Here is a 27,049-nt window from a genome sequence, read left to right as displayed (position 1 = left end):
GGATTTGTCTGTGTACAAAACACTCCCCCCCCCACTACTTGAATGGATCGTTAATGGGGGTGGAAATCAGCAAGTCCCCCCCCTCCCACCCTCTGTCTTCTGAGCCAACATTTGCCACCGTTAAACAATGACTCATACTCCACTGCCGGCGGTTATTTCCAGCTCTCGGGACATGCAGTTGTGAGTGGAAGGGGCTCTGTGGGGCTGGGTAGTGACTGATCTCTCCTGTTGAAGCAAGTTATTCTACTCTTCTCCAAAGTAGACTATAAACGTGGTAACCAAATCCACTTTTGCCGTCATTGCAACCTATGTTATAATACTATATCTACTTCAATCATGTTTTTAGCCTAATGCATTCATTCCACGTAGGCTAACAATGTGCATTTATCTTTCTCGCTCGTCGTGACTCGTGAGTGACAACAAAACGAGCATGCCGAGGCGAAATATATTTTGAGAGGGTAGGCCTACAACACACACACACACAAGTCGAATAGCTTCACAAAATCGCCATCTAGAGGCGTTTTGTAAGGAGTGCAACTTAAGCCATAATGATTAACACATGATGGACAAATATGTTAAATCTTAAAAATCTAGCGGGTGTGATATATATCGTATCCTGCTGTCATACACTCCATTTTGTCCTGTCTTAAATGTAGGCTATTTGTTTTTCTCTTTGTCTTCTACAGATGATAGCATAGCTGGTACGACAATCAGATGTTGAACATATCAGATACCCAGGCAGTTGCAGGTGTGTGTAGCCTATTTATTTGCCTTCTCATGTCCTGTCATGTCTTGGATAAAGACCTTTCTCTTTCTTGCAGTTGTAGGTCTTTAATAGCAGCATTTTTCTTTTCATGTAGTAGACATTATTTATTGTTATCTAACCTGTTGTTAAAAAGAGAGATTATAGCGCCCTCTGTGAGACGGAGCGCTGGCCATGGTGCTGACACCTGACTTTAAGGTGGCTGAAAAAAAGTAGAAAAGTGTGCTGAATTCAGCTTTTGCTCGTTTTCTGTCCCACGAGATAATTAATTACACTGACCTGGCGGTAACTGTAAGTCCTTAATATGAGACCTTAAAAGGCTAGTCAGTGACAGACAGTGTTGAATGGATTAGGAATAGCACAGACAGCGAGGTAAGCCCAGGGCTTCTCCACTTTTAGGCAGCTGTTGTGGTTATTTTAGGAACAAAGTATTTGTATGGTGTCTGGCCGCAACCGGCTCGCGGTGGTTATGAATCTGACGAGATGGTTATTATAATAACTGCCATATCAGTTCATGAAATAAGTAACAATCTAATGAGCATATTGTTTAGGTGTTATATTTTGGGATGTCTAAATCTGAGCACTAGGCCCAACATTAGGGCTTGTCCTAAGTGAAGGAATAGTCTACATGGATTAAAGCAATGTATTTTAACTAAGAGCCTGCATTGTCCTGGTCTGCCCTACCCGGTCCCCCGCCCCTCTCCATCGGGGGATACTGATGAGTCTAGAGACCCTAGCAATTTCTCCCACTGTTGCATCATTTGCTCTTCATATATTTGTCAAAGAATGTGCGCATGCCCTGTCGAATAATGGGTAATGGATATTTGTATCAGTCCCATAGCCTAGAAAGGCTGTTGCTGTGATTGGTTTAGTTGGTTGTCAGGGAACTTCTGGCGCCACTAAATGTATATACTAGCTATTGTTTTGACTGTGTGGAATATCATTATCCAATATGTCGACTACTATAAGGCTAGCCAATATGCCTATTGACATAAAGAAAAGGAAGAAGAAAAAAACCCCACCGATATGACAGGTGTGTGTGTGTGTGTGTGTGTGTGTGTGTGTGTGTGTGTGTGTGTGTGTGTGTGTGTGTGTGTGTGTGTGTGTGTGTGTGCGTGTGCGTGCGTGTTAAATTATTTCTCCATACTATGTAGTAGCAGCTAGTGTACTCAGAGCCTTCGATATAGACAGGCTCTGGTGCTACTGATCCCTGACAACCAACTAGCCAATCATATAGCGATCGTCTCTTCCGTGAATGGGATCCAGATTCTTCCTTTAATGTCGTGCCGCTCTTTCTCTATTGGTAAAGACGCACGTTGCTTTTGACAGCAGCAGTGGTGAACCGCCGGCCGTTCCTCCAGTGCAGTCCGCACACCCACGCTGCTGCAGCCCGTGACACAAAGCCCTGCACGGTTCTTCTCACACAGACAGTGGGAACATTTTGCACGGGAAAGATGGAGAACAAAATCGACATTAACGGGCACGCCATGCCAAACTCCACGTCCACTGACCGAATCTTGTCGGAGAAGGGAGAAGAGAAGAAAAGCTTTAACGCCAAGTTAATAGCGTTCCTGAAACGGAACCTAATGGTCATCCTGACGGTGTCGGGGGTCCTGGTGGGCGTCGGACTGGGCATGATGGTCCGGAACATGAATCTCACCAAGGCGCAGATGACTTACTTCGCCTTCCCCGGCGAGATGCTGCTGAGGATGCTCAAGATGATCATCTTGCCCCTGGTGGTGTGCAGCCTGGTCTCTGGCGCTGCCAGCCTGGACACCCGCTCCCTGGGGAAACTGGGGGGCATCGCCGTCGCCTACTTCTTGGTGACCACCCTCATCGCCGCGAGCATTGGCGTGGCGCTGGCGTTCATCATTAAGCCCGGTGTGGGTGCAGGTGGCCTGAACAGCAACAACTTGCACCTGGAGAAGCTCAGCACAAACAAAGAGACAGCTGACTCGTTTTTAGACCTGGCGAGGTAATGTCCCTAATTGATGAATAGCCCAATATCTCTGTCTTTCTTTCTTTTTTCATTAAAAGCAACTTAAGCACATGACGTGAATAGGATAGCCGCTAGAGTAACAGTAGCCTATCAGTAGCCTACAGCTATTCCATGAATGAACACCATACCAGGGCAAGGTGGCGTGGCACACACAGACAGGGTCTGTAGGTTTTACGAGATAGGCCTGGCTTGCTGGCTACTCGTTTAAATAGACCTGACGGACGGTCACGGTCCTGACCTGACACGGTGTGTTTGATATACAATAGTACTTAATGTTCACAATTGAAAACTACTCTCAAATCTTACAATTGTAGAAGCCGTATTCAATTGAATTGATAGAGCATGGCACATTATCACACACACATGCTTCTCTCCTCGCGCCTCCTCGGGCAATAAGAATATAGGTTAGCGGTACGCACATGGATGCCTCAGCGCATGCCCAGTATAGCAGAGTGGCATTGACTGTGTCTGTGATGTGCATTTAAAGGGGAGAGCTCTCTAATGGATGGGGCAGTGTATATCAACGTCTACAATTAGACATGGACACTCTCTTAACCCCAACCCTCCCCCTGCTCTCTCCTTTCTCCCTGCATTACTGGCTGGCCAGCACTAGTATACACAACCATGCTGTAATACTGCAGTGTTGTTTTCTACAGTTCCCCCTTTCCCTCATACAATGTCATTAAATCCAACATATTGCCAATATTGGTGGTATGTTATTGTAATACTGGCTAAAGGCAAACACTTAGAACAGCCTGACAGTTCCAAAGAAATCTGCAGCTATTCAAAGAGACAGAATAGTATTGCAGGCCAGATCTTATGGAGGGCACAACATACTCATTGTCCACAATGAAGATCAATAACTAGCAACTGTGACCTATCAGCTATTAGACACAGCTGCAGTTGAAGAATTTCAAATGTGCAGAGTGGGATATGGATGGTCTACTATAATCAATAATTTATCTCACTGAATTTTCGAGACGTAATGATACAAATTAAAAGCTAATAAAAAACGATTTTTACATTTACTTTAATTGACTTGTTAGATGATAATGGCTATGGCTAAGACCCAACTTATGATGATGTAATCAGGGTGGAAAGAGAAATTCTCTTCTGAGGAGAGAGACTGGTGGAGAAATAGACACATGGTTCTCACCTAGCCCCAATACACAACAAGGTGTATTGAAACACAACGAAGAACACAACAAAGTTGTGTTGTATTTTTAATGCAATGAAAAGAAATAAAATGTCAGTGTTCAATTAGCTGTAAGTGATATTTGTTTGGTCTATATATTCTGACTGTAATCATTGATATAGGTTTGTTCAGTAACAGGGGTCTCCCTGTCTCTCCAGCTCTATAATAAAAAAAGAAAATAAGTTTTCAGGTGTGTTCTCATCAAATCCAATTTATTTTGTATCCTGTGAGTTCTCTTTCCTGATTGGATGAAATTGCTATCCCAAATTTAAATGTAATGTTCTGTTTACTAAAAAACTGGAGAGACAGGGAGACCTCTGTTATTGAACAGCCACTCTATATGTAATGTATATGATTACTGTCAGAATATATATTTTACACAACAAAAATCATGTTTGGATCACCATTAACTTGATAGTGTAAATAAGAACTTAAGATATGTATTCAGTACAAAATCATTATTTCCTGCTTTATACTAACATTAATTAAAGGACCCACACCAGATTGGGAGTTTGTGTACTGTACATAACATGTTTACATTTCCCTCCATTCATTACAAACCAAACATATTATAATATGTTCTTCAGGGACTATTCTCAGCTAGTCTCTTCAAATCAATCCATGCTTAAAATGCAATGGCATTGTAACTTTAACACAAAGGAAGGGAGGAGGACCTACTGCATCACCAACAAGTTGCAGGTCTGCAAGTAGATTTTCATATCGACCGTACTGAAATTAATGGAATATAGTGGCTTTCTCAAAATCCCAAACTACGATATGCTTTGGGAAATTGCCGTCATTAATGTCAAGTATACAGTTCATGACTCATAGTCAATGGGCTAAAAATGCCAGACCGCTATATGGTCGTGTAATGACACAGCAAGTCTAGTGGTATTTGTTAAATCTTGATAAATACTCAAGGTCCATTGCAATATGTTGGGCTAAAATTCCATGCAGCTCTAGTACCCACAGGCTGTGTGGGAAAAAACACATTGGCTTGGCTCACAATTCTAGTTTCCCAGTAGATTAATCCTCCTGATCCCCTGTCATGTGATAGGAGTCATAGACAGGAGTCAGTGCACGAGGGACTGATTCTACAATGATGATTAGTATAATATTTATGCTGTCGGGAAGAAACCACCTCCAACAACTCCAAAATGTTCATTTTTAATTTCCTGAAAAATATACATTTTTTTGGAAACAAAGCAATACTGCCTCATCAAAGTTGGTGTTGGGACTTTATATAATTGTCAATTACTTGAATGAGATGGGAAGAGGTGGTGGAGTTAGTTGCGGTTTTGTCTGAAGCACTTTTTACTACTTTTCATTGGTTTAATATTTTTTAATTAACACACAGACGTAAAAGATGTTCAATAGCACAGTACTGATTTATGCAACAAATCAGGGGCTCTATCAGGGGCAATATATATAGTGTAATGACCCTAAAAAAGACCCGGCCATAACTTGCTCCTCCAAGGGAGCTAGCTCTCTTGTGTGTGTGTGTGTGTGTGTGTGTGTGTGTGTGTGTGTGTGTGTGTGTGTGTGTGTGTGTGTGTGTGTGTGTGTGTGTGTGTGTGTGTGTGTGTGTGTGTGTGTGTGTGTGTGTGTGTGTGTGTGTGTGTGTGTGTGTGTGTGTGTGTGTGTGTGTGTGCACTTATATGCACTTTTCAGACACAACCCAGATTACCGTTAATTATGTCATTGCTGAGGCACAATGTGCCAGATAAATATCTTGCATTTTAAACCCCTTTTTCTTGCATATGGTATATACGGTTTTTGTGACCATCAGTCGTTATATAGGCCGGGTATAGAGCGTCGCAGTCCCGCCCCCTACCATGGATTTTTGGGGCCGAAAAAATAATCAGAAAGAAGAAAAAAACGGCAGGTTACAACACTTTTTTGTTGTTTTTCTTCTTTGTAATTATTTGTTTGGTCCAAAATATTGTTTGTGTTGTCATGAGTTGTCACGACTCGAGTTGGCTTTGTCCGTGGCGTAACCGTCTTTAAATAAATACTTTATGAAATGTCTATGGGAAAAATGTATTGGGATTCATTTCCTGGTCCATGGTAGGGGGAGGGACTGCGACGCTCTATAGGCCTACTAATTATCAGAATCACAAAACACCACTACAAAATGGGGTAATCATTATACAGTGTGTTGAAAAAACAACCATAATGTTTCCCCAAACTTTGCCAGATTGAGGTACATTTGTTGTATCCTACTGTATGCATCCTAATCATAGAGTATTAAAAGGATAGAGACTGAACCAGAACGATAGCCCCCCCACCCACCCCGCTATTCATTTCAGTAGAAGTTGCTCGGTGGCGTTTTAAAGCACCCGAAAGAACCCTCTACTTCCTCATTTTTTCGATTCAAGGAAGTGCAAACGGGCGCTCAATGTTAAATCCCAGCTGCTCAAATCTCATTCTATCAGAGTTTGAGGGTGCCAAAGATCCAAGTGGAGGATCCTGGGAATAAATCCAAAGTGCACAGAGAAGTTTGATGGCTAGCTATTGCAGTAGTCGATTTATCAGGGTTGGTCAGCACACTGTGTACTGAGTAGGCCTTGGGAATCTTGGAGGTTTGCTCAGGGATTTGAATGGATTAGACATTACTAGAGGATTTCTCAGTGCTTATCACTATCAGCTGCCTTAGGGTCTGAGATATAGTCAAAAGTTGCAATTGTTATTGAATGTCACATTTGTATAACCTTTCTCTGTGTTTTTCCCCTTGTTTTTTTCTCTTCCCTTCTTGTGTTTCAGGAATTTGTTCCCAGCTAACTTGGTGGCTGCTGCTTTCCGTTCTGTAAGTTACACCAGTTTACTCCACTCCATCCAACCTGGTCTCATGCCAAGCTGTGAGTTTGTCTAAAACAGAAATTAGAGCCCAAGCAATATTGGATTTTGTGGTTATATGTGTGATAGTCCAATATAATATTGATTCAGGCACACAGGCCGGCAAACAATATATCGGTTCGGCTCTACCGGAAATTAAATTACATTAAATGGTTCTTAACCATAACCCTAATCTTAACCAAATAAACAGTACCTACCTAGGCTAACCTTGACCCCGTCCGCATGCACATTGCAGTACTGCTTTTGTAAGATGGCATTGGGAAAACATGGCACAGGCTGACTAAAAAAGTTATTTAAACGCTTGTTTCAACCTGTCGGTTTGATGTTCTTGCCCGCTAGAAAATAAAAATGTGAGACCTTTACTTTTTGGATACGATGTGCGGAAAAATGTAAGAATAGTCCATCGTGGGAAATATTCGCACTGTCTCCCTATATGCCGTTACCTGGGAGAGTGGAACCTCATCTCGGAGCTATAGCAGGGAGAGGTTCTATATGGAGCTAGAGGGTATGGCTATTTCTGGGTCTTTGGCATGGAAAGGTTTGGGAACCCCTGTAGTAGTTCATGAGCATTTGTGCTACCAAAACCCAGCATACTAAAGCTGTCAGCAAACTCTAAACAAAGTCAGTGTTTTTCAGCTTTGGCAGGCAGGTCTTGCTGAAATGAACAAAGTTCTCTTGGGAACAAAAGTGTTTTATACTCAATGCAGCTCCATTCTGAGCTCCCACCATTAGACTCCACCCACTGTATTAGGCTATACACCTGCACCTCCACAACTTCATTCACAGTTGTTATAAATTCTAGCTGTAGCTGCAAGTGCCTCGCAATATCTCTTAATGAAGAGCGTCTCCAAACAAAGACTGCTGCCCTCTGCCACTCACCCGCCTGTCCAAATGCCTCCCTCTGTTTCCCCCACCACCAATTGTTACCAGGGAACCCGTTCCATTCCAGCCAGCCTAGCAACAAGCCTGGCTGCTTGGTGGAACCTCGGACGCTGGTTCTCAGAATTACACAAGTGTCTGTTGAGGCTGAATTAGGCGGTGTGTGTGTGTGTGTGTGTGTGTGTGTGTGTGTGTGTGTGTGTGTGTGTGTGTGTGTGTGTGTGTGTGTGTGTGTGTGTGTGTGTGTGTGTGTGTGTGTGTGTGTGTGTGTGTGTGTGTGTGTGTGTGTGTGTGTGTGTGTGTGTGTGTGTGTGTGTGTGTGTGTGTGTGTGTGCGCGCGCGAAGTGTGCGCGTGTGCGTGCGGAGGGGGTGGGGGGAGTTCAATATTTGGGTAGAGGGACGTACGTGGTTATGCCCATTGCCCATGAGTGAACGAACATGCACGCACGCACGCACGCACGCACGCACGCACGCACGTATTGGGATATACACATGGAGGCATAGAAACACATGAATGCTCACATACTAAGTACCCAGAGTGGAGTAATCGAGTACTAAAGTTCACGGAGGCCAAAAAGTTCACTGCCTCCCCTCAATTCTATACATTGGTAGCCTCCGCTAGCAGGATTCCAGCATTGGATGAGACCAAGACTGGTAAAAAGAGGGGAGATTTATATATGATGACATGCAGCTGTTTCAGGGACATTAAAAAGGCCCTGTATGCTGTTTGTCATGTGACTATGATCTGTGTCTTCATAAGGAGTGAGAAAGATGGAACAGAAATTATGTTTTGTGAGTGTAACTGGAAAAGTGGATGATAACGGCGATCCACACTGTTATCTGTTCATGCGAGTGTGTTGTCATTTCCATAATTACATAACTGTGTGTTTACTTGCATGCCCAAATACTGAACTTCCCTCCCCGTAATTTCCCATTCAACAGGTTGGCATAGAGGCACAGCAGGAGGTCTCTGTCTGTCTAACTATGTCTTGGGCACTCGATTCACCGTAGAAAGACAGACACACAGAGTACCAAGCATAATTCCTTTAATTTAAATATTGTTATTAGTTTCTTTTTATTTTTCCTTTTTTTCTTTTTTCTTTACTGTATAGCCTACATATGTGCCCATTGTTCCAGTCATTTCTTTCTTTCAAAAGAAAGTAAATGTGGTGTTGATTTGTGCTCAAATGGTGGATGTTTGCAGAGTGAATTAACTACATCTTTTTCTTTCTCTTTCATGATACAGTACGCCACAGACTACAAGATGGTTGCCGTGGGAAACGATACCAATGGAACCATGCTTTACCAAAAGGTATGGAACAGAACCTGCCCACAGCATACTGTACATCAAACTTGTTATTGTGACATCACTCACACACAGTCACATACTGTACACAAGCACACTCTTACGCACATACATACGCAAGCAAGCAAGCACGTGCACACACACAAGCACGCATGCACGCACACATGCACACGCACATACGCACGCACGCACGCACGCACGCACGCACGCACGCACGCACGCACGCACGCACGCACGCACGCACGCACACATACACACATACACACACACACACACACAGGGTATGTGTGTGACATGTGTGTGTGTCCAAGAGCTGTTACATTATCACATGAGGCTAAGTCAAACTAGAGTCATGTGCCTGCATGCAACATGACCCACTGTACATTACTTAAGTAGTGTGTACATGCAAGAGACAGATACATAATCACTACACAAGATGGGGTCTAACTGTTATTAGACCCTGTCTCACTTACAATGTAGCTTCTCTGTAGATCTCTGACGTCATGATGATGACGTCATGTTAATGGAATCAACTGTGGAACTCCATATTTGGACAAGACTGATGGTCGGTAGATGGATCAGCAAAGACAATTCACAATATGTGAAAAATATTCTGGGATTTACTTGCATGTAAATGCAAGTAAAGCATGCACAAGACGTCCGCCGTTGATCGATCAACTGGGTCGCAAGATTAGCTACGGTTGAACACACTCTTCTAGACGGTTCACACCATAGGAGCAACATGAAAATATGTATTTACAGTATTATAGGTATTATAAAAAAATATATATAGATGGGTTTGGACATGTTTTGGTCCCTGGACAATCTTTTTCCCAAACATGTTTTGGGTGTAGATTGTGGCATTTCTTGGCAATATTGGCCAATGATGTAGACACTGACTGATGTACAGTGCAATCTGTCTGAATAAAATAGGTCAAATGTGGTGTTATGAAGAATGTGTACAGTTAATATGTGAATTGCATGACTTCTTCACTATTATTACATATAATATAATAATATAATCACACCTGTGTGAAGGGGGCGCTCTTATTATCGTACATCATCATGATGTAAAATAGACACTATATGGGCTCTATTTTCATCACTGCCGTTATCTGCGACGCTGCCCGAAAATCAGCCGCTGCCCGAAAATTAGGAGTATAGGAGCTTGCTCTGTCCCTAAATGGTATTTTGGTCCAGCGTCATCTGCTATCCATTATGCTGACACCGGTAGAGGTGTGGTCATGGGCGTGTTGGCACGCTAAATGGCTTTTTTGGTCACACACATTACGATAAGGGATCTCAATGTGGCACAGTGATTGGTTTCGTTATTGCAACGCCCAAACCACACCTATGCATAATGTAACGGGTAGCGGAGGTGTTTTAGGGATTTAGACAGGTGACCAAAATAGCCACTTTAGTTTAATGCTACAGTAAATCCCCAAATAGTAGCTTTAGAAAGCCTGGACGAAAATAGAGCCCTATGTCTATTTGCTCAGACACTATGACGTAAAATTCTCCATTTATTGTCAATGGGAATTTAATGTTTGTGTAGGACAAAGTTTGTGGAAAGACACCAAAAGCTGGATATAGGAGGGGCTAGCGTCCCTCAAAAATGAATACATAATACATTATGCAATTGTGGAAAGGGACAGTTACTAACAGCATGGCCCCTTGGACAGCTTGTGTTTGTCCTGCGGTCCGTTCCCTACCTTGTTGTCTGCTTGGTAGAGCATTAGAACAACGTTATTAAGGACATGGTGTGAAAAATTTGTAAATAGACAGAGGAGAGCAGCAGTGTGTACAGTCACTCATGGGTACTAATTCACTGAATAAGCACGTTGTGGGCGGTGGTAATGGATGAGGACATCAGTGAGAGCTTATAGGTAGATCATTGATTTAAGGAATACTTAACAAAAATAGTTTAGGACTACATAATTAAACCACCATAATTAAACTGTATAAAAGAATAATTAACTCTCACTCTCACTCTCACAATGTAATCACATGAACCTACTGATGATTCAGGTTCAAAAACAACGTTTTAATTTTGTTTTTGTGTATTACTGGCTCAGGAATGCAGCAAAAACAAAAAAGTAATCTCCATGAACGTCTATGGGAAAAATGAATGGGCAATTATCTTCCGGGCCACTCGTCGTCATGAAAGGGGGCGGGACTGCGACGCTCTATAGGATGGCATTGCATGACCAGTGCCGTATGAGGGTTTGTAAGGTCTGCTTGGAGAGTGAACTGGGTTGTATATGAACATAGGATAGAGTAACATTTGTTGGAGTCCATAATCAACTAGAAAAAGTGCCCTTCTTGGCACAGGTCTCCACCAGGAGGATAGGAGTGTGTGTGTGATGTTTGGCAAAATGTTTGGGAGCAATATAAACGTGTGTGTGTGTGACGCGGCTTGGCCTGTTGTAGCGCCACCATGAGGCTGATTTGAAAACTGTCAAGTGGCATTTCTTCCAAAGCCTAGTGGGAATATGCATGCACAGTTTCACCACAATCGGACGCTGCGTTGAGTAGTTGTGGCGATTTGTACAAAGCGGGCTACTCCTGAAAAGTTTAGAAGCCAATCGTAGCCAATGAGGGTGGATTATGAGAAATCAAACAAACCCGACTTGATCACATGACTATGAAGAGCATGTGTACCGATTTGCGTGAAATTTGGATAAAATCTGAAGGAGTAATATTAGAAAATGTGTTTTACATATGTCGGCCTCCTGGTGGCGCTATAAAGAGCAGATGTGAAAAATTCCAGGTAAAGGTTTTTCTTTGGCCTCTAGGGAGTTGGCATACAAAGTTATCCACAGATCCGTGCAGTTAGAGGTAAAAAACACTTTTTGGCCAGTTATAGCGCCACCATGAGGCTGGGTTGAAAATGTTCATGTGGCATTTCCTCCTCGGCCTAGTGGGAATGTGCGTGCACAATTTCACGGAAATCACACGATGTGTTCATGATTTGCAGCATTTTGTTTGAAACTGAGCACTCCTGCGAACTTTGGAAGCCAATCTTAGCCAATCAGGATAGAGTCTGAGAAATCTGAAAGACCAGTTTCGTTCAATGGCTCTAGAGAGACTGTGTACCAATTTGCGTGATGTTTGGACAAAATCTGTAGGTGTACTGTCCAAAAACTTGTTTTGCACAAAGCGGCCTCCTGGTGGCGCTATAACAGGCCGTTCTGGAAATTTTGGGGCAGAGGTTCATCGTTGGCATCCAGGGAGTGTGTGTGCAAAATTTGGCATCGACCGGGTTAACGGTGCCGGAGATTAGCTGTTCACAAACGGAAGGACGGACGGACGGACACACACACGGACGGACGGACGGACGGACGGACGGAGTGCAAAACATACTCTCTCCCCATGCCTTCGGCCTGGTGGAGACAATAATGTGTTAATGCTGAAGTAAAAAGAACAAGTAGGCCTAATCCTTCATTTAATCAAGAAGAAAATAATTATCAAGTTGTACAGTATGAAAGTAAAGAGTCTGTCTGTCTGTCTGTCTGTCTGTCTGTCTGTCTGTCTGTCTGTCTGTCTGTCTGTCTGTCTGTCTGTCTGTCTGTCTGTCTGTCTGTCTGTCTGTCTGTCTGTCTGTCTGTCTGTCTGTGTGTGTGTGTGTGTGTGTGTGTGTGTGTGTGTGTGTGTGTGTGTGTGTGTGTGTGTGTGTGTGTGTGTGTGTGTGTGTGTGTGTGTGTGTGTGTGTGTGTGTGTGAGGTGCTGCCCAGCTGGCTGCGTGTCCAGTGCAGGACTGGGCATCCGTTCCAAAATTACCACTGGGCTTTTGTCCCGGTGCACTCAGACATGGCGGAGGCTGGACTGGGCATGAGGATGTTATGTGTTTTTTTGAACAGTTTTTCCCAAACATTGGGTCACAGACCTGTTTTTAATGGTCAAGTAAATGTCCTGCTTTATTTATTTATTGTCTTAAAAAAGAATAATAATATTACAAAAAGGAAGAAAAGGAAGATTCTGGCAATCACAATTTGCGTCCTCACTTTTCTGCTTCGGAGGGGCTAGCGCCCCTCAAAAACCTTAATTGGGATGATTGGTAACACCACCTGTGTTACTGTTTACCTTGCTATTTCATGTCAATATGGCTGCCATGGAAAGGCTCTGTGGGCAGCTGTCCATTACCCCCATTTTGTTTGATTTGGCTTGTTTGAATTGAGAGGTATGTGTGCACATTTGTCTCTGTGTGTGTCTGCATTACACAGAATTGAGCAATGAGCAAGAATCCATTGCTACATTGGACCCTAGTATCCCTATAAAATGGGGATACTGTCACCTGGGACCATCCATTGACCTAGAATTAGGCAGAAGCTTGTGCCATACATTCTTGGCACTGACTCTTATGTACACGGCTAACAGTACAGGCTGCCATGGGAAGTTAGCTGGGGACATGGGGAGGGATGAAGCTAGCGTACACGGGGACAGCTCAGGACAATGAGGGACTCAGTCTGTCCTGTCCTCTCTGCTCTCACATCATGTCATCCACTAAAGCCCTTGTCTGGCTCCTCTAACCCAGTGGATCTCAAAGTGTGGTCCGGGGAGCCCCAGGGGTTGTTGTGGGGGTTCCTGAATATTTTATTTTAGTATCATTATTGTATTATGTTGTGTCCTCCAGGTGCCGGTGGGTACAGAGCCAGATGGTATGAACATACTGGGTCTGGTGATGTTCGCCATGGTGTTTGGCGTGGCGCTGAGGAAGCTGGGAGGCGAGGGGGAGGAGCTTATCCGCTTTTTCAACGCCTTCAACGAAGCCACCATGGTCCTGGTGTCCTGGATCATGTGGTGAGTGGCTCCCATGCACACGCACAGGTACACATGAAGGGGCAAACCCGGTCCCGGCGCTGGAACTGAAGCTCTCTTCTGGGTTCTCTTTCAGCATGCAGTTCTTATTAATGTCCCAGCAGATGTTGACTTTTCACCTTCTACCGGTCGCAATACAATATACTCTTAATCATAAACATAAAAATCACACCCGTGTGAAGTGAGGGGTGCTTATCATTATACATCTCATTCCGGCCAATCACAATTTGCGTCTTCACCTTTGTCTTCAAAGTTTGTATTTACACAATGTTTGTGTTTACACAAACACTCAAAGATGGCCATTCATTGTCAATGGCATTCAATGTTTGCGTTAACGCAGCATGTCTGTCTTCGCTGCCACCCTTAGATCTCCATATGTGGAGCTGACCTGTTCTGACATTCCATATGTTGATCTGACCTCATCAAACCCTGTACACTCAAGACACGCTCTATATATGGCCAGACCTCATCAAACCCTGTACACTCAAGACACTGCCCCCGCTGCCACCCTTAGATCTCCATATATGGAGCTGACCGGTTCTGACATTCCATATGTTGATCTGACCTCATCAAAACCTGTACACTCAAGACACGTTCCATATATGGCTAGTACAGAATTCATTCCATATGTTGATCTGACCCCCATGCCAAAGCGGCAGTGCTCGTCCAGCAGTCTGCCGTCACCCAGGCGGATGCGTGCACCCGCTTCTCGCCCTCAGGGTGTCTTAGTGGTATAGCATATGCCTTGCATGTTTAATATTGGGAATTTGGTCACCTGGTTTTTCCATCTTGAAAAATGGGTCCCCTGAAAAACGTTTGGGAACCACTGGTTTAGAGCAAATCTAACAAACTTTACGAGGCGCCCCTCACTTCACACAAGTGTGATTCTTTCACAGTCTATGGTACACACATGTGCTCTCTTTCTCTCACGCACGCACGGACATATGCACGCACGCAGCCACGCACACACGCACACAGCCATGCACACACGCACACACGCACGCACACACACACACACACACACACACACACACACACACACACACATGCACACCCTGGATACAGCTGGATGGCTTCTCTCTCACGCATGATCCAATGTTTGTTCTGTCCGGTGGCAACACTGCTAAATTGGTGGTTATAATATTGATTTATGGAAGCAACAGGATAGGAAAAGGGGACTCATTAATTCATTTTAGTGACGCCAGTGGAAAGAAATTCACACAAGAGCACATTCAACTCAAATAAAAATGGAATTGGACTGTCTATTGTCCTTTTTTCAAAAAAAATACATTATTATAATTATTGATCACATCATCTTCTTTATGTCTGTTTTTGTCTATTCTCTCTCGAACAAAGGTTAATCAAATGAGGTTAGGAAGCAAAGACCGTATGGTGGACTCCATGTTGCTCTCTGGAAGGAAAGAAACATGCGCAATGGGCTATATGCAGCCAACACTTCCGCGTTCAGCTTCCTTGGTCTCAATTGCGCATGTTTCTTTCCTTCCAGGAAGCAACATGGAGTCCACCGTACGGTCTTCGCTTCCTAACCTTATTTAATTAACCTTGTAACGAACTACTACTAAGCTCCTAACGGGCGTGCCTCCTCCTCTGTCAGGTATGTTCCTGTGGGCATCATGTTCCTGGTGGGCAGTAAGATCGTGGAGATGGAGGACGTGGTTCTCCTGGTCACCAGCCTGGGGAAGTACATCTTCGCCTCCATCCTGGGTCACGTCATCCACGGAGGCATCGTCCTGCCTCTCATATACTTCGCCTTCACCAGGCAGAATCCCTACAGCTTCCTGTCGGGACTCATCACGCCGTTCACCACCGCCTTCGCCACCTGCTCCAGGTACACACACACACTATCCTTCTCTTCCTCAACTAAATAAATAGGTATGTATTAAGCAAGTTGGATGTTAGTGTGTAAGACAGCAATGGCTTTTTGTTATCAGTTGTTAGTCAATCAATCAATCAATCAATCAGTCAGTCAGTCAGTCAGTCAGTCAGTCAGTCAGTCAGTCAGTCAGTCAGTCAGTCAGTCAGTCAGTCAGTCAGTCAATCAATCAATCAATCAAAGCAGACAAAGTAGCTAGGTTGGTAGGTACTGTAGGGCAGGGGTTCTCAACCCGTGGGTCGCGACCCCTCGGGGGGTCGCCAAATTATTTTAGGGGGTCCCCAAATTATTTTCAGAAAAAAAAGAAAAAAAAGATATATTTTTAAATTTTATTTTCAGGGGGCGGGGCGGGGGTCCCGAGACATTGCCAAAGCATTTCCGGGGGTCCCCGGCCAAAAACGTTGAGAACCCCTGCTGTAGGGTGGGAAAGGTGTACTGTAGACAGGAAACTGATATGTATACGCAAATAAAATATGGAGTAAGATCTGCTTTATGTAGTGCTGGGAATCCATCAAAAGAATAGTTTATTGTGCCCATAGGTTTGTGCCCGCACGGAGCAGAAAATAAATCTTCACATGCGCGAGTGGAGTGAGCGTGCGTGGCCAGTGAGAACGGGTGCATTCATGAACATCTCTCTGGATAAAAGTGTCTGCTAATTTAAATGCCTGAATTGTAATTGTAAATTGGGGTTGTTGGGTAAATAAGAAATACATAGGCAGAGTATGTAGGATGGTAATCAATTTACAATTTACAATTTAGGCATTTAGCAGACGCTCTTAATCCAGAGCGATTTACATTAGGCAGGAACAAAAGTATGGGAATACATCACATATATAAAATGCATTTATCAAGAAACATGCGTAAGCTAAGAACGTAACTAGAACATATCTATATAATGACACTATACATATTAACTATACATATATACTATACTATGCTATACATATGTACTATGATGTGCTATGACTATATACAATGCAATTATTGTGCTGTCTACATGACATGCTATAAGTCTGTTTCAAATGCTATCTAAGTCTAAAAAGTGCTATCTAAGGGGGTAGGATAAGTGCTATGGGCCATGATGGAGTCTGAAAAGGTGGGTCTTCAGACTACGGCGGAAGATTGGGAGTGATGCTGCAGTTCTGATTGCAACGGGGAGTGCATTCCACAGTTTTGGGGCCAGAAGGGAGAAGAGTTTGGGACGTGTGGAGCGTTGTCCCGGCGTTTTTAGTGAGGGTACTTCCAGCTTTCCTGCGTTGGCTGATCTGCGTGCGCGGGAGGGTTTGTAGGGTTCAATCATGCTTGCAAGATATGGGGGAGCCATACCTTTGGTTGCTTTGAATGCCAGCATCAGAGTTTTGTATTCTGTGCGGGGAGCGACTGGGAGCCAGTGCAGGGAGCGGAGCAGGGGGGAGACATGTGAGAATTTTGGCTGGTTGAAGACCAGACGAGCTGCGGCATTTTGGATCATTTGGAGAGGCTTAAGTGCACATGCCGGTAGGCCAGTAAGGAGCGAATTACAATAGTCAAGTTTTGACAAGACTGTTGTCTGGATTAGGAGCTGGGCTGATTCCTGGGTGAGGAACGGTCTAATTCGTCGTATGTTATAGAGTGTGAACCTACAGGATCGAGTGACAGCTGTGATGTGAGTTTTAAACAAGAGCTGACTGTCCAGGACAACGCCAAGGTTCCTGGCTGTTGGGACAGACGTTACCAGGGCGTTGTCTACGGAAATAGTTAGCTCCCGCATAGGGCAGGACTTAGCTGGGAAGAAGAGAAGCTCAGTCTTGTCTGGGTTCAGCTTGAGGTGGTTGGAGGACATCCACTGTGAGATGTCAGCCAGGCATGCAGTGATGCGCTCTTCCACCTGAGTGGCAGAGGGAGGGAAGGATAGAAACAGTTGTGTGTCATCGGCATAGCAGTGGTAACATAGTACCCCCCCCCCCCCCCCCTTTGGTCTAGGCTAGGGGCACACACAGTAATACTATCTCAACAAGGTCATTTTAACCTGCTATGAATTGAACTCATTCTGTGGGGGCGGGGCTTACAAGGATATTTACCAGTCTGGAGATGGCTTCAGCTTGTTGCTTTCTGTGCATGCTTTCTAATAGAACACCTGGTTAATCAGCTGGGGAAAACTGGAAAGAATCAACAAAATAATTCATAGAAGTGTTCAAACAACGCACGCACGCACGCACGCACGCACGCACGCACGCACGCACGCACGCACGCACGCACGCACGCACACAAACACACACACACACAAATGTAAACAAGACCACCCTGACCTGGATAGCTAATCCTAACGGTACTATTTCAGTCCTGTTTCGCATGTTGCTCTGTCGCTTCACCCTCAAGTCTTTCTGCAGCTTGGGGCTTCAGGCACAGTTCTGCCAAACATGATCCAGCCATGGAAATTGGGGCATTCTTGTCATTTTTGTTTCTCTACATCGGCCAACAACACCAGAGCATTTATTATTTAAGACAGTGTGAATTTTATACACTAACTTTTGGGCCTTAAAAAGATCTGTCCCCGACCCGGGCGCTGCCTCTCGCGCTGGAAAAACGGGCATCCCCCCGTTCCATTTTTCTCGATTTCACTGGTTTCTCGATTTCACTGTAATATACATTACATTACATTACATTACATGTACCTTACATTACTTTTTATATTATGAATAAAAATGTTTTGATTTATTCTTGCTTCACTGTGGTAGTAAGTAAGTAGCCTTGCCGAGCCATGAGGCCCATAGGGCAGGATTGTGCCTATCTCCTGTTTCTGTAGCGTGAGGCAGCTTGATGTACAAGTACACCCCCTGGACATGACGCTAGTATGTCGCAGGGACTTACCCCCAATCCAACCCTTGATGCTGAGTGTCAAGCAGGGAGGCACTGGGTCCCATTTTTAGAGTCTTTGGTATGACCCGGCCGGGGATCGAACCCCGACCTCTCTGGCTGCGTTCGAATTGCTAGGGTTGTTCCCTACTCCCTACTCCCCATACGGGGACCCAGACTCAGTGGACTCAAATAGTGATTAATTCGGACAATACTCCCTGTATGGGGAGCACCGACTCTGACGTCAATATCGGTAGAGGGCGCTATAGGTCCGCGGGGTCATGTACTTTTTATTTGCATTGTAATCCCCATAGGGTTTTTTCAGATCGCCTCATAAAGAACTGTATGAAAAATAAACAAATCATCCCGGCCGTTTCACTCAATTGGATATGAAGAATCAACTGACTACAAAAAACCAGTCAAAACGCTGCTGCTGAAATGATGATAAAAAGGTTATTATTTTAAAATAACATAAGCCTATGATTATTATCAATAAATTAATATTATATCCATTATCCAGCAATATGAAAACAGTGCACCACCTTGACAATATGAAAATATCAGCAGCATGATTATGAACCCCCGCTAATCCTGGGGGGGGGGGGGGGGGGGGGGGATACGGTAAAAATAGCCGATCTATAAGCAACGCGACGTCCGTGTTGTGAGCTTGTAGATCGGGTACTTTTGGTAAAGAATTACCAAAAGTAGCCAATCTACAAGCTCTGCTCACAATACGGACGTTAACAGAAACAGCAGTCAATAAAATTTTAGCGCAATTATATGAAATCATGTTAGATAACATATATTTTTTAATGGCAGGAATTAATTAATATGAATAAAACATATGTTCGGAGACACAATTCCGTGTGTCTCACATGCATGTACAAAATATATATTGGACTTTAGCACATAGCTTTACAACCTCACCAACCTTAATCCAAAAACTATTAAAATATAAGGCCTTCTACAGCAAGCAACTGTTTTATTATAAATAAATAAAACAAATCAATTGCAAATAAATGCACAGATCATTTGTCTCGAGATCTGTAGCTTTGAGATCCGCCAGGGAAGAAAAGAGAGGGGAAACGAAAGTTTAAAAAGTACATTTGTGTTGATTTCTTTCGCTGGTTCAACTTCTGCCTCTTCTGAGTTGGAGCGCAATAAGCGCATGCATGCAGAAGCAGCGCACGTGCGCGCAAACGCGTGCATGTGCGCTCAAGAGCGAGCTTGCGCAATGCATTATGGGGCAGATTTGCTTCGCTGTGTATCGGATGGTCCCTACAATTCCGGGTGCATTGTGGGATACTTCAGTCCACTACATTAGGGTGCAAAAATGCTCACTACATATTCGGACACTATAACAAAATGGCGGAACCCCAAAGTAGTGCACTATATGGGGTATAGGGAATGAATTCGAACGCAGCCCCAGTCTCAGGGTGTACACTCTAACCACAAGGCCACTGTGGTAGGCCTTTCATTAAATGAAAGATGCACAATAAAATCCTAAATGTTAATTATATGAAAATGGACCTGTAAATGGACACATGAGGGATTTTGCTGTGTAGACTGACTACACTACACCATAGCATCATAATGATGACACTTTACTTACTTACTTAATCCTCTTCGTCCCAAGTGGGACATAAGGCTTCGACGATCTGCCTCCATCGGGACCTGTCTTGTGCTTCATGTTGTGCCTCGCCCCATGTCAGGACGGTGTCAGGTAATGATGACACTGCTGGCTGAAAAACGGGTTACCCACACAGTATTCAGCCATGATACTCGACGCAGACTGTTTTACTATATCCGGTATTTGCATGGACAATTACTTTGAACTTGAAACCGGTTTGGATATAGATGTACTGTGGACTAAATCCGTTTACACACGTCAAAGTAGACTGTGTGGGGTACACAGCTGAAAAACACTATTTACCACAAATAAATCAAACTAGAGTTGGGACAAATGCAGTGAGGAGATAATAAACATGCACACCAGCATGTAGAACACAGTTGAGCAGTCTGGGTATGACATAGAAGAGAGCAGTCAATGAACTGTTGACAGAATGTAGGCAAATATGTTACCTTTTTAGGCCAGACCGTTGTGTTTGTGTATGACTTTGAAGATAGCAGTCAATTAACCCATTTTGACCTGAGATAAGATTCTAAAAATGTCTTCTACATCCTGACAGTTTTCTGAAAAAGCTATGTTTCTATGTCAGTGGTTCTTCGATTTTTCAAAAATAGCAGACCTACAAGCTATGAGCTTGTAGATCTGCTATTTTTCAATAGCTAAAGCATAATAATGCTAACACCAAAAGGGGTTCCCGCACCAAAATGGGTTAACTTCTTACTGAATATCAGTGGTCTCTCAGAGCCCTCCATCGTCGCTTCCAGTCATCCCGGTTCTCCATACATCTGCCCAGTTTGTTGGTATCATTCTTGAGTAGCTACCTCTACGTGTTTTAGTGTGGGACGTCCTTGTGATCGATGCCCACAGCACAAATTTGCTGACTGGCAGTTCTTGATGTCTTTGGCAGTGTCCTGCTAGTCTCATTCTCCTGGCTGCTATTTTCTGGCTCACACTTGGTATTCCCTCATCAATACAGGATCTTCTTAGTAACATGTCCATTCTTTCTGATGTTAAGTAGCCTACTGCACGCAACATTCTGATGTAACACCCAGTAACTAAAGTAACTAACATGTACTCAAGTACTGTACTTGAGGTACTTTTACTTTACTTTCAATTTTTCCAATTTTAATTTCAACAATTCTGTATCGATATGCAAACAACAACCGCAGGGGGAAGGCTGTTCCATATTGTTATAGGAGAGTGGAGAAAGTTCCTGTCAAGGCATTTGGTGTTTGACTTGGGGCTTTCCAGGGCGTGGCATGCTAGTACCCTCCAGGTGATTGGACCTGTGGTGTGAGCATGGGGTAGCAGTGCTTTGAGGTCCACTGGACAGCTGGCAGTGTGCATCTTGTAGAGAACAGTTGTTGCTGCAACTGTTGGGCGATAACTGAGCTTGCTGATGGCATATACTGCTGTATAGGGCAAGGTCCTCCTCTACCCCAATGATTTTTAAGGCCTTTTTTTGGACAAGGTCTAGCTGCCTGAGAGTGGTCTGAGAGGCATTCATCCGGTGCTCCAAGACGTTGTCCAGCGTGTTTGCAGATGTTGGACAGATGGCTGCATGGTCCACATGCTGGTCCACGTGTTTGCTGTCTATGCAAAGACTCAGAACCTCCATCTGCTCACTGAGCTTGATCTGGGTGGTGTAACAATATATAACTATAATATCACTGCACAATCATAATCAGTGGAGACCCTTGATCCACAGCCTGGGTGTCCACAATCTCCACTTAGAAGCTTGTTCACCTCTGATCAAAGTTAGTACGCCCTTGCATGAAACTAGTTATTCCTTAAATCCTGGCATGCTCTTTATCGTTATCTAATCACTCATCAAATCATGTACGTACATGTATATCATGGTTTTGACTCATGCATAACATCACAACTATATGCAAGGTGACAGGTCTAAGACTCTCTAGGATGTCTCATCAAGATGTCACGTAGAACTGGTAGAACTTGATCTCCTCCTGACCTCAAGTAACACTGTCCTCTGAAAAGCAAGCAATCTCTATAATAACTATATGACAAGCTCTCAACATGTCATGCTGCAATACAACCTATATTGATGAAAATTATTTTTATGTTCTAATCCCGTGCCATCGAACAAAGCTTGCACTTCATACAGTAGCCTACTATGTTCCATTATGCTGGTACAGTACATGTTTGCACTTGAAAAAGCTGTATTTGATGGGGGGGGGGAATGTTGCACTTGTTTTTTATGTGTTTTATAAGCAATAAATGTTCTCCAATGCATTTAAAATAAATTATTTTGTTGGAATTTGTTACTGCAAAAATTTTAAACAACATTTTTACTTAAATGCATATCGGTTCATAATATCTTTGATCTCCACTAATCGGCATCGGCCATGAAAAAAGCATATCGGTCGATCCCTAGCTTCTTGTGCTCCTACGTAGCTTATTTTTCTATGAATTGAAAATGGTGGACCCTACACAAGTGTAATGCCTTATGGTGTCGTCCACAGTTAACAGTTTTTGTATTGAGTTGTTGTTGTTGAAATGTACCTATTCTGCATCTTTCAATCAATCAATGAATTGTCTCTTTCACCTCCCTTCCCTCCTTTTCCCCCTCTCTCCAACCCCCCCAACAGCTCAGCGACCCTCCCCACCATGATGAAGTGCGTGGAGGAGAACAACGGCGTGGACAAGCGGATCAGCCGCTTCATCCTGCCCATCGGCGCCACCGTCAACATGGATGGGGCAGCCATTTTCCAATGCGTCGCTGCCGTTTTTATCGCCCAGCTCAACAACTTTCCGCTCAATGCCGGGCACATCTTCACCATCCTGTGAGTGATTTTTTTTCTTTTCTTTTTTTCGGGGGATTTCTTTATTTCGAATGTACAGGAAACAAGGATAGATTCATGGAATGGCATGCAGCAAATCCTACTACTATTACTACTATTACTACTACTACTACTACTACTACTACTACTACTACTACTACTACTACTACTACTACTACTACTACTATTACTACTACTACTACTATTACTACTACTTCTACTACTATTGTTGCTGCTGCTACCTGCTGGTAGTTGTACGACATGCACATCATGCATTGAATAAACATAAGCAAATAAACAAAGTGCATGTCTTTGAAGCAGTAGAATTCTGAGAACTCAGGAGAGTTCTCAGAGAACTCAGCGGGGCAACTTCAGTGTCTCCATTTACACAACATCTATGTCTTCTGCTGGAGGCCTCTCTCTCTCTCTCTGTCTCTTGCTGTCTCTCTCACTCACTCTCTCTCTCTCTCTCTCTCTCTCACACACACACACACACACACACACACACACACACACACACACACACACACACACACACACACACACACACACACACACACAGAGTCACTCACACACACACACACACACACACACACACACACACACACACACACACACACAGAGTCACTCACACGCACGCACGTGGCTATGGTATCTCAAAAAGGCCCTGTAGGAGTTAGCAGACCGTATGTCTGGAACATGTACTCTAATAAGGTTTGGGGTGTGGAGTGGACCCCTTCTTTAAAGCACACCAGGGGGTTTTAAAGTCAAACTCAAATGGGTCCATTCATCTTTGAATCACATACAAATCATCCTTTGTATGTGTTTATATAATATATATGATACCAGGTCACAGGAGGTTTAGGTCTTTCACCCTAGGTCACAATAGGAGATTTATATGTGTCTCGAGTCTCACTCAACTCCTTCCATTGCTTGTACCTTGTTTGTGTATAATGTGCTATGTGTGTTTGGTATGTCTTGCTTCATTGCAAATTAATGGACCTGTTTGAGACTTGAATTTAAGACCACCACTACTACTAACAACAACAACAACAACAACACAGTAAGTAATGATAATATCATTCATCTTCATTCTGTGCATGTTATTCCAGAGTGACTGCCACAGCGTCCAGTGTTGGAGCTGCTGGTATCCCTGCAGGAGGAATAATCACCATAGCCATCATCCTGGAGGCCATTGGCCTTCCTACCAATGACCTGTCACTCATGCTGGCAGTGGACTGGATAGTGTGAGTAGAGACACACAGTACACACAGTACACACTAGTGCTGTCCCCGACTAAGGATTTGTATAGTCGAAATTAATATGAATAAATTTGCTGTTTGTCGACTGATAGTCGACTGAACAGCCCCCTGCCCCGAAAAAACAAAAAGAAACAAAAACATTTTTTTAATTACTACAACTACAACAGATATAATCATTATCGACTGAGAGGTTGTCAGTCGACTGAGACCCGTTCCGATCGATTCGTCGACTATTCGACTAATCGAGGTCAGCACTAGTACACACGCACGCACGCACGTACGCACACACACACACACACACACACACACACACACACACACACACACACACACACACACACACACACACACACACACACACACACACACACACACATACACACAGTCATACACGTGCGGTGCACACATGTACAAACATTAGAGCACAATGCACATGCATACAATGAGCAGTCATTTAGTTGAGGTCACCAAGTGTGTGAAAGTGTGTAAAGGGCCTAGTTATTCTGCATGGAATCTCCTCGTGTGCCAAACTAAACACGCAAATGTGAAACATCCAGATCCATGCTTTGTTTTGACCTCCTTCTCTTTTTTCCCCACACGCACACAGGGATCGAACCACCACTGTGGTCAACGTGGAAGGTGACGCTCTGGGCGCGGGGATCCTCCACCACATCAACCAGAAGGAGATGAAGAAACGTCAGCAGGAGGCCTCCATGGACGAGGAGGAACTGGCGGAGGTCAGGGTAGAGGCCAACACCCTGGCCGAGCATGAGACCTCGCCTCTCGTTACGCACCACACCAAGGCCTTGGAGGCCACGCCGGAGGCCATCGAATCTGTCCTGTGAACACTGTCATCATGTGTGTCGTTCTTTTTGTTTCCTCATGCTGCCTAAACTTTCTACCTTTCTATGGTTCTGATACTGCTGCTGATTGACTTTCAGCTAGCTAGCTGGTCATTCTGAGTGTAAACAAAACAAAGGTGCCATAACTGCAGTGATGCAGGTGCAATGATTACTACTTTACTTAGTAGGATCATCTTATTGTTTTATTTTTTATTATCATACCAACAGCCATTTTTCTAATTTCCACTATCTTACATTGTAGTATTATGAAAGTCCGGAACAATGTTTACAGGCTGCAGCCAGAGTTCAGTCTGCCCTCTGTTGCCGCATGACGTGAAACATTAACCCTTTAAAAGACTAGGCTAGGACCTTATCTGACCTTTATGTGTAATACAAGCCACATATGACCCATTGAACTAGTGACACGCTGGCCTGGAGTGTAAAGCTATGGAATTTGGACTCTACGAAGCAGCATCTCCAACCTTGGCCAAAACATAACATCCAAAATCTCTTCTTGAGATTTCCTGTTGATCAGGAACTTTAGTTAGATTAACGCAAGTATTAACAAGTATTTTACAATTTCTTTTTACAGTATTTTACAGTAAATAAGCTATAACATGATAACGAATTCCTTTATATTCTGTTACAGGATACAGCTCTAATTCTCAGAGGGAGTTACAATTATTAATAGATTTAGGAAAGTTAGCTGATGCTCTTACCCAGTGTAACGTTACAAGTGGGTATGTTATTAACAATTCACCAAGGTTGAAATGACATGATGTAAAAATGCTAGAGGAGGGCTGTTGTTGACAAACCATTTCCAACTATCTACTGTACCGCTCTCTGTGTGGACATCAAGGTTTACTAAGTACTGGGGTCAATTTACCTCTCATTGGTTAAACTGGGACCATCATACTACTAATACAGACCAATATGGTACCCCATTTGGTCCAAAATACTGTAGAACTTTGTTCTGAGTTGGTTACAATTTTGTCTCTGAACTTTCACTTTTTTATGAAGTGAAGGAATCAGAAACACGGTACCAATTATAAAGTTCATTCAACAATGCAACTCACCATTTTTGTTGCACATCTACATCTGAATACATTTACATTTGTATGTATTTACACTGTTATCCAGAGACTGGAGTGAGCAGGTATAGCGGGCTCAGTGTTTTCTTCAAGGACGCATCACGCATGGGTCTGGTGGGATCAAACCTTTAAGTATTCTGTTGTGAAACTGTCTAACTTCTCGGCCACCTGGCCAGAGTATAATTTGTTTGACTGTGACTTGTAGGAAGCTGCCAAAGTACATGTGTCCTCCTGTTGGAGGATGCAGGACTTTTACCAATAGCGTTGGTCTTTACTGCCCCTTGTGGCAACAAGCTGTAGGCTTGAGCAACTTTTGTATTTTGTTTTTGTGGATTCATGCTCAGTAAAATCCTTGAGTGTTAATTTAACTGTGAGAGTGGCGTGGTTAAATTTACACTCAGGGTGTGAGGTTACTGTTTTGCAAATTGTGTTTGGGACCGCTTTAGAAGTTTGAAGACTTTGAACATGCCACATATACATGATTCTGTTCAATATCTATTTGACCTAGGTCTGTGATGTGCACTTTATCTTTCACACGGAAACTGGTAGTGACTGATAACTACTAATCGGTTTCTGCTAGACAGTGCGTTAGCAGTAAATAAATAGCAGAAGTATTTTGAAGAATTAAGCATCAGGAGCCAATGAAAAGAATACAGGTGATATTATCAGCTCATTTGGTTCTCAGTTAGGCTATACGATGTCTGAATATTCCTCATGCAATGATGTCACTATCATTAGTTTTTTCACAAATAACTTTTGTATAAGGTAACAAAGCCTCTTTTAACCCAAACAACGTTTGAGTTTTGTGACTGTAGATTATGTTGAATATTATCTGTTCCAATCACATGTAATGGCACATTACATGATGCGTGTATTAT

The 27,049-nt window shown here is 43.5% G+C and overlaps 1 protein-coding gene across 1 annotated transcript; it reads left to right on the top strand.

Moving 5' to 3' along the window:
- Window positions 1-2,217: 2,217 nt before the first annotated feature.
- slc1a4 (solute carrier family 1 member 4) lies at window positions 2,218-25,393 on the top strand (the record flags this gene model as incomplete). Its single annotated transcript, XM_079511775.1, has 8 exons — window positions 2,218-2,738; window positions 6,721-6,763; window positions 8,939-9,004; window positions 13,632-13,798; window positions 15,432-15,665; window positions 22,785-22,979; window positions 24,089-24,223; window positions 24,846-25,393. 8 exons carry the CDS (start codon window positions 2,218-2,220, stop codon window positions 25,081-25,083), a joined length of 1,599 nt encoding a protein of 532 aa, XP_079367901.1. The 3' UTR covers window positions 25,084-25,393.
- Window positions 25,394-27,049: the final 1,656 nt, after the last annotated feature.

The sequence above is a fragment of the Electrona antarctica genome, assembly GCF_951216825.1.
Source record: "Electrona antarctica genome assembly, chromosome: 10".
Lineage (NCBI taxonomy): Eukaryota > Metazoa > Chordata > Actinopteri > Myctophiformes > Myctophidae > Electrona > Electrona antarctica.
This window is presented reverse-complemented; position numbering and strand designations above follow the sequence as displayed.